The 13,104-nt window shown below is 47.8% G+C and overlaps 1 protein-coding gene across 1 annotated transcript; it reads right to left on the reverse strand.

Moving 5' to 3' along the window:
- Positions 1–5,620: 5,620 nt before the first annotated feature.
- Positions 5,621–12,680, reverse strand: LOC126082510 (spermatogenesis-associated protein 31E1-like). The gene is made up of 6 exons (XM_049895012.1): positions 12,495–12,680; positions 11,695–11,749; positions 11,044–11,104; positions 7,260–10,683; positions 6,491–6,612; positions 5,621–5,903 (listed from the first exon to the last, which is right to left on the reverse strand). Exons 1-6 carry the CDS (start codon positions 12,678–12,680, stop codon positions 5,621–5,623), a joined length of 4,131 nt encoding a protein of 1,376 aa, XP_049750969.1.
- Between the last annotated feature and the right edge of the window lie 424 nt (positions 12,681–13,104).

Below are 13,104 nucleotides of genomic sequence, written 5' to 3' on the forward strand. Positions count from 1 at the left end.
CTTCACTGAAATTTTACTGACATCTAGCTTCACCTTGACAAGTATATCTGATCCCCTCCCCTGTGTCAGTGATCTCTTAGGGTGTGAAATGATGACACATCTATTGCCGAGGATTACTGGATGGTGCAGACAGTGGGTGGTGGATCGAGCAATGTAGACCCTTATTTCAATCTATTTTCTGTGTGCAGTGTTTTGTCCAAGAGAGATTGACTTTGACATCAACATTGAATTACTTCTCCTTTTCAGCTTGTTCTTCGCACATTATCCTTCATTATGGCAAGTGCTGACAACCCAACTACAGAGTTAGCCTTGACTAAAATTTGATTATTGATTAAAGACTCTTCATCTTATCTCACAATCCTGAAATAATGCAGCGGAAGAAAGGTGTTTCAGATCTGTCTTTGCTGAAGCTGACTCACAGCAGTGGCTCAGCCTAGTTGCTAGGACTCTTTCTTAGCGTGCCACTTTGTGAGCGAGATCAGTGATTTTGCACACCAGGAATATTGACCCAATGTTTAATTCTGTCCGATATTTTTAAACCTGCCTGTTTATTTGTAGAGTCACTACATCAATGTATTTGACTTTGTCAATAAGATTCTGCTTGTCTTTTCTCTCCCTGGGACTGCTTTACATGATCCAAAGCAAATAACATCTGCCGATGGATTCTCCATATCTAAAACTGAAGTTTTTTTTTTTTTAAATTAATAATGAAACGACTGCCTTCAGAATTTTGCCTGTCTTTAAAAAGCTGTAGGACACCTCTTACATTCTAACATAAATGCAAACCATTGGATTCTTGACTACAAGTCATCTTCCTGGGTAAGGTGGGTGCCGTTGTTCACCAGTCTCCACAAGATGCTGATGGCAGGGCAATCTGAGGTCCTCATTCCTTCTGTCCCCACAGCTCTGCCGGCTGTGGAAGGTCCTGAGTTTCCTGTACTGTATTCTAACTGGTTCTGGGCTGTCCTCTATGCCACCGACACAGCCTTTCCCCACTGACTTGTGGTCCCTCTGGCCCAGGGCTGTGTGGTGTACCGAAGAGTTTTCTCACCTCTGTGCTACCTGCCAGGGCTGACGGGACCCCACAGAGTGCTAAGAGCTTGGTGAAATGACTCTTCCAGGGTTTACTCATGGTCCTCCTTCTTTCTTGACAGACTCCATGTGTGGCTTGCCCGGTGGAGTCCAGGGTCCATGGTCTTGTTGGATCTGGATCTGTGGCTTTGAAAAGACCCAGACTCTGGCTCATATTCTCCAGCATTTAAATCGTTCTCCCCATTAGTAAAAAAGTTTCCTGAGCATGTGGCTCCAATACATATTTATTTTATTTGCAAATTATACACTTGCAGTATGTTTCTTTAATTTATATGACAAAACTTACACAAATATAGGAATTTAAAAAAGTACAAGATGAAAAAGAATATAAATGGAAGTTCCAGTCCACCACCCTGGTGGTGAGCTTCGCACTCAGAGTCCTCCACTCCCAATGACCTGTCCTTGACTTCAGGTGAGGGTGTGTACGGGGTGGGGGTGGGGCTGGAAGGTGCAAAACAAGGAAGGCATCTCCAGGAAGTGGATTTTGTATACTTTTTCTTCCTTCCTTCAGATTTTTTTTATACAATCATTTTGAATTGCTGATAGTTTCAGGATTCAGAGCCTACAGCTGCCGTTGAGTCGATTTCTACTCATAGCAGCCCTATGGGACAGAGTGGAACTGCCCCAAAGAGTTTCCACGGAGCAGCTGGTAGGTTTGAACCTCTGACTTTTTGGTTAGCAGCCGAGCACTTGAACCACTGCACCACCAGGGTTCCTTAGAATTCAGAGAGAGGTGTGCTTTTAATGATGGACTTTTACCTGGAGAGGGAAGCTGAGCACAGAACACTGCACTGGTTTTCATGAAAGTTAATAAAGTCAAGTTCTCTTCAGGTGTCATTTTCTTCCTTTTAAACTGTGCCATGATTAAAATAACAGACTGCTATCAAGAAGAGTTTCTATACTCTGAACTATGTGTTTTTTAAAAGGCAAAGTGATTTCTTTTTGCCTGAAACAGTAATACATATCATAACCTGGCGATGCTGGAAATAACTTCCTAGGGGGAGATCACCTGGCTAAGCTATGAAAGGGGTTCTTTCAAAGAGATTGTATGGTGTAGTAAAAGGAGTATTTGGCCTGAGTCAGAAGATGTGGAAATGGCGTAGATGTGTGGGTGGGGAATATCTCTGGGCCTCAGTGTCCCTCTTTGTTAGTTAGGTGACTGGGCTATAGAAAAGGGCCATGATCATTTTTTCATAATGACTCTTCTTCCTGCCTCTTCCTCCTTCTCCTGCTCCTTTTGGGCTTCTTCTTCTTCTCATCCTCTTCCCCTTCCCCCGCTACTTCATCTAAAAACCCATTGCCATTGAGTTGATTCTGACCCTTAGTGACCCTATAGGACAGAGTAGAACTCCCCTCTAAGGTTTCCAGGGAGTGGCTGTTGGATTCGAACTGCCAGCCTTTGGATTAGCGGCCGTATCACTGTGCCATCTAAAGTCACCAGAAATTCTCCAGGCTATTAGCAATGGTTTGGGTGTGATGGTGGTGACCAGTAGCATCATTCTGAGTAAAATGGGTTAGAGTTGGTGGGGCGGGGGAGGGGAGAGTTGTAGAAAGCAGCACCCAGTGCTCTTTTGGCCAAGCTCTTTTTCCTACTTCAATTATTGAGAAACCTTATAAACAGAGTCCTGGCCATGGCAAACAGACCCTAGGCCTGCCTGTCCTTCTGTATCTGCCATCTTCAAATTCTTCCATCAGACCGCCTCTTTGGAGCCCTCCCTGCTCTCATACCTATAAAATATGTACTTATTAGTGGAGCAAAGATATCTCAGCTCCCTACCTGAAGTCTTCCTCTTTTTTTATACTAGGAAAAGTTTAAGAAAAGGTAACTATGTTTCCAGAAAATATTTGTGCTGGTCCCATGCTCCATTCCAAAAGGGATAAGAATGACCACAGACTTAGCTTATACGCCACTTCTGTAAAAATGAAGATCCTGGCCTACAATCTAAAGAAGGAAAAAGAAAAGAATATTAATATATTAAAGCACTCCATCCAGAAGGTCAGCTAAAGCACAAAAATGCTTAGACCAAAATGCTGTGTCAACCACCAGCCCACGTTTTCCTGTGAAAAATGCTAGCATTTCCTAAATTATCTATTCTGCTGAATGTTGCATTATTTAGTACCTCTTTCTAAATATTAGTTTCATCTTAAAGAGATGATTTATTAACATAGGCTTATACTTGTAAAAAGCAAGTGCCTTTTCCATGATTATGGGATGATGCTGATGTGAAAAGCATGGAATTGTACATAGGGAAAAAATGAGTGATTCTGGTTAAAATATTATCGATAGGACTTCACAGGACATCCATGGCTGCTTTCCATAGTTCTTTGGCTCAGTAACATAATAAACCTAACGAATCTCAAAAAATTTGTAGCTATGATTTTGTAAAATCATGACTGGGTATGTTTGATTCTTAATTAAAAATAAATATACAGCCAAAGAGTAGTCTTGTTAGTTCATTCTGCTCTTTTTAGAGAAGGAACCATTAGACTGTCATCCCATGGGTAATCTGAGTGACTTCTCCAGTGAAACCCATTTGACAGCTGTTACTGAAATAGATTTTACCAGGAAAAGGAAAACAAGCTTCTTAGGAATAGTCCTAACTAAGTACACACTTAGAAAGTGTTAGGAGTAATATAGTAAGTGAGACCTTTGATTATTAATTATTGTAATTGAATAGGTTCCTGGGTGGTGCCAGCAGCTTGCTCTTGGTTACTAACCTAAAAGTTCTCTGTTTGAACCCACCCAGCCATGCCACTGAAGACAGGTCTGGTGATGTGCTTTTGTAAAGATTCCAGCCAAGAAAATCCCATGGAGCTCAGTCCTACCCTGACAAACATGAGGTTACCCTGAGTTAGAATCACCTAGATGACAACAGGCTTTTTTTTTTTAATAGAATGCAGATTAATTGTACACCTTCTTCAATTATATATCAAAATGTCCTTTCCCCAGTCATTTTGCTGGGGCAGTGTATATCTCAAGCACAGAGTAAATGATATATACTTTTTAAGATTTCAAAAACTACTCTAAGCCATGTGTCCTTTTTGTAGCCTTGTAATAAATTTAAAACACAGCTGGACTTGACCAGGTTTTGGAAAATGTGCATTTCTTAGAATCAGTTTAAAAAAACAAATCCTTCTAAACAGTCTAGCAGTTCTGGCATTGTTAGCTGAGCATTAGGATTCTGTCATATTTCTGGAAATGTGTAGTACCGTTTGAGGCCATAATCACATTTTAAGGAGTAAAACAATTAACATAATTTAATCTTTTAGTTTCATTTTTAAGCAGTAACTATAAATTTGCCAAAAGGATATTGCTAGAAACATGGATATTGCTAGAAATCTAATTTGTAAAACATATTCAGATATTTGACAATATAGTTGGTTTCATTTAAAAATAAAACAAACCCCACGAACGTGACACAAGCTGTGATGTGCAACATAACGTACCAGTTTTACGGCTCCCCAGGGAGTGAGCGTGGGTGCATCTCTGAAAGTCACTCAGTCACTTTGAGTGCAAGAAGTGGCTCTCAACAAGATGAGAAATATGGCCCTGGTGCCATTTAACTGGATGATGACAAAAACTGGGCAAATGAGACATTCCCCCTCCTTAGGAGCTCGGAAACCCTGGTGGCGTAGTGGTTAAGTGCTACAGCTGCTAACCAAAGGGCTGGCAGTTCAAATCCGCCAGGCGCTCCTTGGAAACCTTATGGGGCAGTTCTACTCTGTCCTATAGGGTTGCTATGAGTCGGAATCAACTCGATGGCAATGGGTTTGGTTTTTTGAATTTAGAAGCAGGGAAAGATTTACTTATTTTTAAAGAGTATGATTTTCTTACCCGTTGGTCGGAGCACAAGCTAATGAAAACCTATAGAGGAAAGTTTTGTGCAGGTTTATATGTGGAATCTAATTCCTTTACTCAGAAGTAAAAGCATAAAATACAAAAATACACAAATGTTTCCTCTGGTGTGCACAGCTGCTAATAGTCCTCCTGCACTGCCAGTTGGATAAATAGTTTCATAGCTACTCAGAAGGACCTGTCAGTGGGTGCCTGCTCAGGCTCCTTAGAATGGCTGTAAGGTCTCTTTGGGAGGTCTTGGTGTGTGAACTCCATGAAATCTCTGTGAAAAGTCTCTGTAGGAAGAATCTCTGTGGGAGGTCTCTGTCTGAGGTCTATGGTGAGAGGTCTCCAAGTGAGCTTTCTGATTGGGGTCTCTCTGTGAGGTCTTTGAGGTTTCTGTGGGGGTCATTGTGAGGTCTCTGTATGGAGTCTCTCTGCAGAGATCTGTGAGGTCTCTGTGTAGATCTCTTCACTTCTGACCTTACTGCACCTGATGGGAAGACCAGGGGGCAGGAGAAAGGGAAGGGAGTCGCTCCTTTCACTCTTCTTGCTGTGCCGTCAGTCACCCCATCTGTGCACTTCTCCGGCAGAACAGTGGGAATCAGCAGCCGTTGGTCCAAAACTCACCTCAGTGGCAGCCAGGCACACCCTTGACCTTCTCACCACCTGAGGGCCCAGGCAGCTCTCTGCTCAGAGGCCCCCGGCCCCTCCTGCAGATGCAGGCTCTGCCCTCACTGTTGCACCCACTCTGGAGGCTGCTTCGGAATCAGGGCCCAGGGGCAGCACCTGGCTGTGGGGAGAACTTGATGGTACCAGCAGCTGGGCTCTGGGGCTCTGGTGTCCTGACTGAGACGTGGAGGACAGGACTTGGTGTTGTGCAACCCCAGGAGGCCCTCCATCATCATCTATATCGTGGCACCTCCTGGAGCGGAAATCTCCACCTTGGGAATGATGCCCCTGTAGTTGGGACTCACTGAGAGCCCCAGGTATGGCACAAAGCATGAAAAACTTTCTCTAGAGAAATTGCTCTTCTCCTCCCTGCTTTTTTGGGGGCTCTCTTGCTTTCGCTTATGGTCCAGGGCCAGGGGAAAGGAAGAACAGAGACCACTCCTGAACTGTGCCACCTCATTTGATCAGAGGCAGTAAGAGCTGATGGCCCTCCTGATAACATGTACGTTTGGACATGTTATCAGGAGGGAAGTCCCTGGAGGATATCATGCTTGGTAGAGGGTTAGCGAAAAAGAAGACCCTCGAGGAGGTGGACTGACACAGTGGCTGCAACAATGGGCTCAAGCATAACAAAGATTATGAGGATGGTGCAGGACCTGGCAGTGCTTCGTTCTGTGGTACAGGGGGTTGATATGAGTCAGAAGCAACTTGATGGCACCTAACAACAAGCTTGAATCCAGTTTGCACTAAAGTGAGTGGTACTTGAAGATTTGTACAGATTCCTTGTTCAAACGTGTAAACTGCATGTTGCTCTTTCCCTCCCAGCTTTCCTCGGTACACCCACCCCTAGGTCCATAGCCAACAGTCAGTGATAACTGCACACACACTTGCCCTGTATCACTGGTAGGTAACCCGGGAACAGGACCACTGAGAGGGCTGAACACAGCCCTCAGCAGCCTCCCTGGCTCCCCACCCACGTCACAGAGCTGCAAATTCCCATCCTTGCTGCTGCTCTAGGGCATGAGAGACACAGAGGCAGGGGAAGGGTATTTCTTTATGGGTAATCTAAGAGGGGGGAAGTGAAGAGGCTCCCAGGGCAGCCGCCAAACATCCGGTGTCCATTCTGTCCCCGCCCGATTATGCCTCTCCAGCTGCATAACGTCTTCATAGGGTTTTTTTCATCTTGACAAGCTCCCTGAAAGCTTTTATTCATTTTGTATGTGTGTGTGTGTAATGACAGTATTATGAAAACATAAGGTGCCAACTAAAGCACCTGGGTGGAGATGGGTGTGCAACAGCACTGTCAACCTCCCTCCATGCCTCGTCCCTTCTAGAAGCCAAAGCAGACACTCAGACCTCTCCCATTCACCCCAGCACAGCACAGACAGAAGCCACAACCCTTTTATGGGTGAAAACACATGTATTAGGGGATAATAACTATATTGGCTGGGAGAGGTTAGCACATAGGGAATGTGCTAACATGAGAATAAAGGGGTTTTTATTGCCTGGGGAGAATATTCTTACAAGAAAAGACTAGGGAAGCCTGTTCGGGTTGACTGTAACAGACACCTGTCTCATGGCAGAATGTTGTTGAATGATGAGGACAGCCTGAGGCACCGCACAGCCTTGACATATGCTGCCAAGGACTGATTGGGGATACATTCCCCTGGGAAGGCAATGGCCGATCACCGATTTTGAATTTCACCGTCGTGTAGGGATTTGTGTGTCTGTCATGGGTCCCTTTGTTCCCAATAGAACTCTGGCCCTCAAGGATGACTTGGTAATGGCAGCCCGTATCATTCATTTCTCTCCTGTGCTCTGGAAAAGAGGGAGCCCTGTGGAAGGATGCATGCCCACCAACTGAGTCCTGACTTTCCTGGATTGCCTCTGTTGGCTGATTTAACTTTGAGGCATATAGTTCTTGCTGAAGCCTGAATTTCTCTATTAAGATCAGGCCAACAGCTGTCATAAGTGTCTGAGCCTCTGTGGCTCCCCTGTCCATAAAAACTGATCTGCTTTTGACTGGTCCGTGGCTCTGGGCAGAGGCTGAAGCTGGCTTTCCTTTTTGCAGGGGATCACCCCGCCCTTTGCCCTTCTTATTAGAGCAAATGCTTTGAATAAAGCTACTCATCCTTTTTTTGAAGTGGCCTTCTGGAGGGGCATGTCCCTTCTCTGCTGAGAGCTGGGGGGACGTGATGCCAAGGGACTCTACCGACCGCTTATCCTGGCCAGGCTGGCTCATCCCACTCGCTGGGGAGGCCCTTGATCTTGCCAACCCTTCTTCACACACTTTTGTTTTCCACCTCCTGACATCCTTTGTCTCATCGCTGGGGGCAGAAATCTTGCTCTGACTCCTCCATGGATCTTGAAGTTTTGGGGTCTTGGGATCCTGCTGCCCCAGGCTGCTCCCTCCGGCTGCCATAAACTCATGTAGCACTTTTGATGCTGGCATATCCCTACTGGTCACACGCTTCAGATGGTAGTGAGAGGACTGAGAAGCCACGATATCCGAGACAAGAAGCACATCAGTGGCACAGTGTTGAAGAATCATTTTGGTGGCATGGTCCAGAAGGAGCATGCCAGCGGGACAGCCTTGAGGCTGGTTTGCTGTCTCCAATTCCCTTTTGATCTCTTCACTAAGTACTGGATCTTGAACAGACATTCTAGGAGGCGAGGGGCTTTTACTAGTCCCTGGAGCCTCTAAGCCCCTCAAATCCACATTTATGTTTTGGGATTTTGCCAGCACACTAGTTTCCGAGATGTCTCTATCTTGCAGCTGTGGTGCATAGGACCCTTTGGCCACTAGTGCCTCCCTGGTCTCTTTGGCCCTTGAAGGCGGGGTTTGTCTCAGAGTCACCTGGACTTCCTCACGTACAGGTGAGGGGGAAGGGAGAGGAATCGCCCGGGTGGGGTCTGACATTTTAGGTGTAGCCCTCTCTCCCCTGCATGCCTGTGGGTTTTCTCTCTGGATACTGGCAGTCTTAGCTCTTGAGCAGGTCCAGGACTCAGGAGGGGGTGAGGAGTGAAATCCATACATGGAAGGTGGTGATGACTGAGTCTCACTCAAACTGAGATTCATCGGCTCACCCACCTGAACAGATAGGTCCCACTTGTGCCTCACAAATCTTTTAATATGTGCCTCCAGGGCCTTCCATGTGCTCGGAGTGAGGAATGAAAACTCTTGGGTGGTGCTCTCGTGGTGCGCCTGTTGAGTAGCAGACTTGGGCAAACTATGGTTGGCAGCAAGCCAGGAATGGCTTACACGTAAGGGACTCTGACCCTCCATAATCTGCCCCAACTCTCTGCCCACAGGGACTTCCAGGGTCTTTTCCAGCTGTTTCTTAGCTGGCTTCCGTGGTTTGTAATTTTTCGTGTTATTCCTCGTGTAGCTCGTCGAATCGCTTTTTAACTCTTTCTCAGAGTTTGTCTGCAGAACCTTCACTGGGGATTCTTCCGAGCCCGGGGATATATCATATTTTGGGACTTGCCCCAGATCCTTGCCCAACTCCTTCCCTAATTGGAAATTGCAGCTTTTTTGGTTGCTGGATCCCACCTTCTTTACATCCTTGCTGCTTTCACCTATAAACACAGAAGGCCATGAGGGTTCATGCTGGTCCTTTGACTGACCTGTCCTTGGTAATTCTCCCCAAGGTTTTGCCCGTTCCAGAGACACTTGGATCCTGCTGGGCAGACTCTGCTTGTGATGGGTGAGCCTCTCTTGAATGTATTCTTCCATTTGTTTCTGGAGCTCAGTTCTGCTAAGAACATCCCCAGGAATGATGAAGTCTGACTTGTAGGCCTCAGAGGCCCCGCTCTCCTGGGGAAGGTTGGGACTGAAAGGACTGAATGCTCTCTGAGACCCTTTGGCCACAGAGGGTAAAGCCCTCCCACTTTTCAGTTGCTTCTGCGACAAGGGTGATTCTAGGTGTTGAATTTCAGTCGAGGTGAGAGATTGTGTTTCAGTTTCGGAACTAGGGCAAGATACTTCATAGGCCCTAACCTGGTCTGTAGAAGATGGTGGTGGGATTTGGAAAGAGGATAGGACAGGGGTCTGGGTGAGGACTGGGGCCAGAGGTGGGGCCTGGGGTTGGTCCTCAGGGTGGGGCAAGGGCTGGGGCTGGGAGCACACTGAGGATACTTGAACTGGGCAGGCACTAGAAATTCTGTTGAATAAAACAGGGGGAGACTGTAGTGGGGAAGAGCTCCCAGAGACCCAGGCAGTAGGCAGCAGGGATTCACTGTGCAGAGAGGGGAGGCCCCAGAAGAGCTGGTTGCATTTCTGATGGAAATGGTCCCCCAAGGCCTTGGGATATATGAGCTCCTGAGGACTGGACAGCTGCTCTGGTTTGCTCCAGTATGGCCGGGGGACTGTGGTGGTCTGCTCATGACTGAGTGATTTTAAAGTCCCCAGAGAATTCAGGTGATGGTCTGGGCTCACACGTTTTTTAAACGATCCATCCTTTTCTTTCGAAAGCTTCAATTCCACTCTCTTCGCGATTTCTATTTCCAAGAGCTTGTGGACATCAGGGTTAGGGATAGAAGGACTCTCAGCTTTTGTGCTCCCGTCTGTGCGACCTCCCCAGGAAGCGGGCTTTGATGGGTGTTCAGAAGTATGCTCTTGCTGGGATTCGCAGTGTTTCCAGGTGGGAATCCAAAAGGCCTTGGCAGCCGCCCACCACCAGGAGAGGGCCGAAATGGGTCGACTTGAGCAACCAAGGCCTGTGATTTCTGGGACAGAAGACGCCAAAACATACGAGTTACCTGAATAACTCTCTGGGGCGGTCTTCCTGTCAGAAGAGTCGTCAGTTGTCCAGTCTTCAGTTATCCAGCCAGAAGAGTCCTCGGTCTTCAAGTCGCACAGATCTTCTGGAGGTTTTGCTGAAGCGGTGGAGGCCAGATGACAAGGGGGCCGGGTCGGAGGCGCCCTGGCAGCGCAGGGGGACACCACGGAAGCAGCACTTTCCGCGGGCTCTGCGCGCTGCCGACGACGGGCTTCAGCAAGCGCTCTGTTGCGCACCGGACCAAAAGGTTCTCCACGTTTCCGCTGATGAAAGCTGCCCTCGTGGGGCCGCTTCCCCAGGAGGCTGCAGGAGACAGAAGACCAAGCTTTAGCCAGGGGCAAATGGCTTGGAGAACTTTGCAGGCCCAGGATGGGGGCGGGAATCTGCCGCGCACGCCCGCCCCTCCCCATGCCTGGACGTCACCTGCCCCGCCCACGCCGTTACGTCACCCACCTCTCCCCACGCCCTGACGCTCTGACGTCACCTCGCCCTGACATCACGATGCTCCCTGACATCACACTGCTCCCGTCCGCAAGGACTTCTCTCACATTGCCTACGCACAGGCGCCATCCAAGGCAGCCCTATCTGCTCTGCGGCCCTGGGGTCACTCAGGAGCCCTTAATAGGAAGACGGACACATGAGAGAAGGGGAAGGGTTACTCACGTTTGCAGAAGCGCAACCAGGCCCCTAGCCTCTTGCAGCTTTTTCATACACCTTCTGCAAGCTGGAAATCAGGAGAGTGGGTTACGGTGGTGAAGGTCAGGGCCTAGGAACCTTACAAGAAGCTGAATGGAATGTCCCTCTGGGGACACCATTGGGCGGTTAGTCTGTGGGAGCCCAAGCTTCAGAGTCCAAGGTCACAGGATCGCAGACGCTCATAGCAAGGCTCACTTGTGTGAGGTACTTTGTCATTTACAAAGTGTTTCCAGCTCCGTTATCCTCTGTGACATCTCAGTGAGGAACCTGAGCCTTGTTAAACAGCTCGTGGTAGTTGGACCTGGATGTCCCGCCTTCAGATTCACCATTTCTCAGTTCATTACATCCCACACCGCCCCCTACTGGGCAACACCACCGCGAGGGCCACCGTGGCTTTAATCCCCCTCCACCCGGTCCCGCCCGTCCCCCAAGGCCCAGCGGGAAACCTGAGAAGTGTCCACATTCTGATTCCCTTCCTGGGAGCCTCCCTCTCAGGGCTGTTTCCTGAGAGAGAGACGTACTCCAGCAACTGGCGTCCTCCGAGTCCTGGGACCACCCCTCAGGGACAGGAGCGGTTAGGGTTAAGGTGGGATCTCGGTTGAGTGGGCAGAACCTTACCTTTCTCCGTATTCCTTTTGTTCTTCCTGCTCCTCCTAAAGGTCTCCACTTGAGGCTAAGATACACGAAAAGAATGAGGGACTGGGACCCAATTCTCTCCCTGCTCGTTTGGACGAGATGCTGATATTCGGTATTTATGAATAAAATGACTTTTTACATTGAGTTCATTGAGTTGTGCGTTTTCCCTTGTATTTATTTTTACAGTGAATAAAAACATTTTCTGTTTTCCTTTGAACAACTCAGTGAAGGATTTTCCATGTGAGATCTAGCCTGGATTTCTTCAGTCACATTCCTCTGCTCAAGAAGGACACAGACTCTCGGACCTACACATGCCTCTGTGCTCTGTCAGATAAGCCTTTTGGAGGCCAGAGCTTAGCTCTGGCCCCTGATCAGAGGCTCTCAGGGGCTCAGCACGGCTCGCAGATCGGCCCAGACACAAAGGGAGGTCTTTGCCCAGAGACATCTGCCCCGGAAGGCAACTGATGAACCAACATTGAGGGCTGTGTCCTCCCGCAGGGATCCCAAACTCTCAGTAATCCAGTCTTCGGCCTGTGTTTAGGATTTTGCCCTGGAGCCCTCTGTCACAGCAGACAGATGCTCTGAGATATTTAGATAGAAATCCTGGTGCCCGCTCTAGCCCCTGCCCTACTGGCCTGTCCCTAGAAGGCTGATATTCTAGTTTCCTGAGGTTTCCCATCTCAGGAGTCTCTCTAGTTAATTTCGAAAATGGAAATTGGAAAAAAAAACTAACAACAACAAAAAATAGAATCTCTATTGGGGCTGGGTGGAGGATTCCTTACCTTTTTGATGTTTATATTTTTCTCAGGCGGTGGTAAAGGTGGATTGCTCTGGAGGTAGGGGAGTAACAGGAGGAAGAGCCCCACTCCACATAGGAAGCCCACGATGGCTTCAAGGATCCAGGAAGTGGAGCTGGAGCTCAACCATGTAGCACTAAAGCTTTTCAGAGGACAGAGGTAATTCTCCATTATCTGAAAGGCACTGTTGCTCTTAGGCAACTGAGCAGCTTGAGCACACTCTGGCTTATAAATCCTGGCCTGCATCACAGAGCTGTGGCCTCATCACAAAGGGCTCCTGAGGGTGGGGATGGGGACAGCAAGAGGAGGCTGACCCAGAGTCCCTCCCATCACCATCCAGCCCAGCATATCCGTCCACCCTTTTGGGCCTTCTAGATCTATCTTTCTCTGGGCCTTTCAACTCCACCTTCTCATCCTGTCTTAGTAGACCTCCAGTGCAATTTTCTATTCATTACACCTGTAAACCGTATATTACCTGGTTCCCTTTATCCTTTAAGAGATTTAGGCTGCAGCACCCTCAATCTCATAGCTTTTGTTAAACCTGAAGTTCTCCCAGGAATCTTCAGTATTTCACAGAGATTTTACTCTCAGGATC

The sequence above is a fragment of the Elephas maximus genome, chromosome 9, assembly GCF_024166365.1.
Source record: "Elephas maximus indicus isolate mEleMax1 chromosome 9, mEleMax1 primary haplotype, whole genome shotgun sequence".
Taxonomy (NCBI): domain Eukaryota; kingdom Metazoa; phylum Chordata; class Mammalia; order Proboscidea; family Elephantidae; genus Elephas; species Elephas maximus.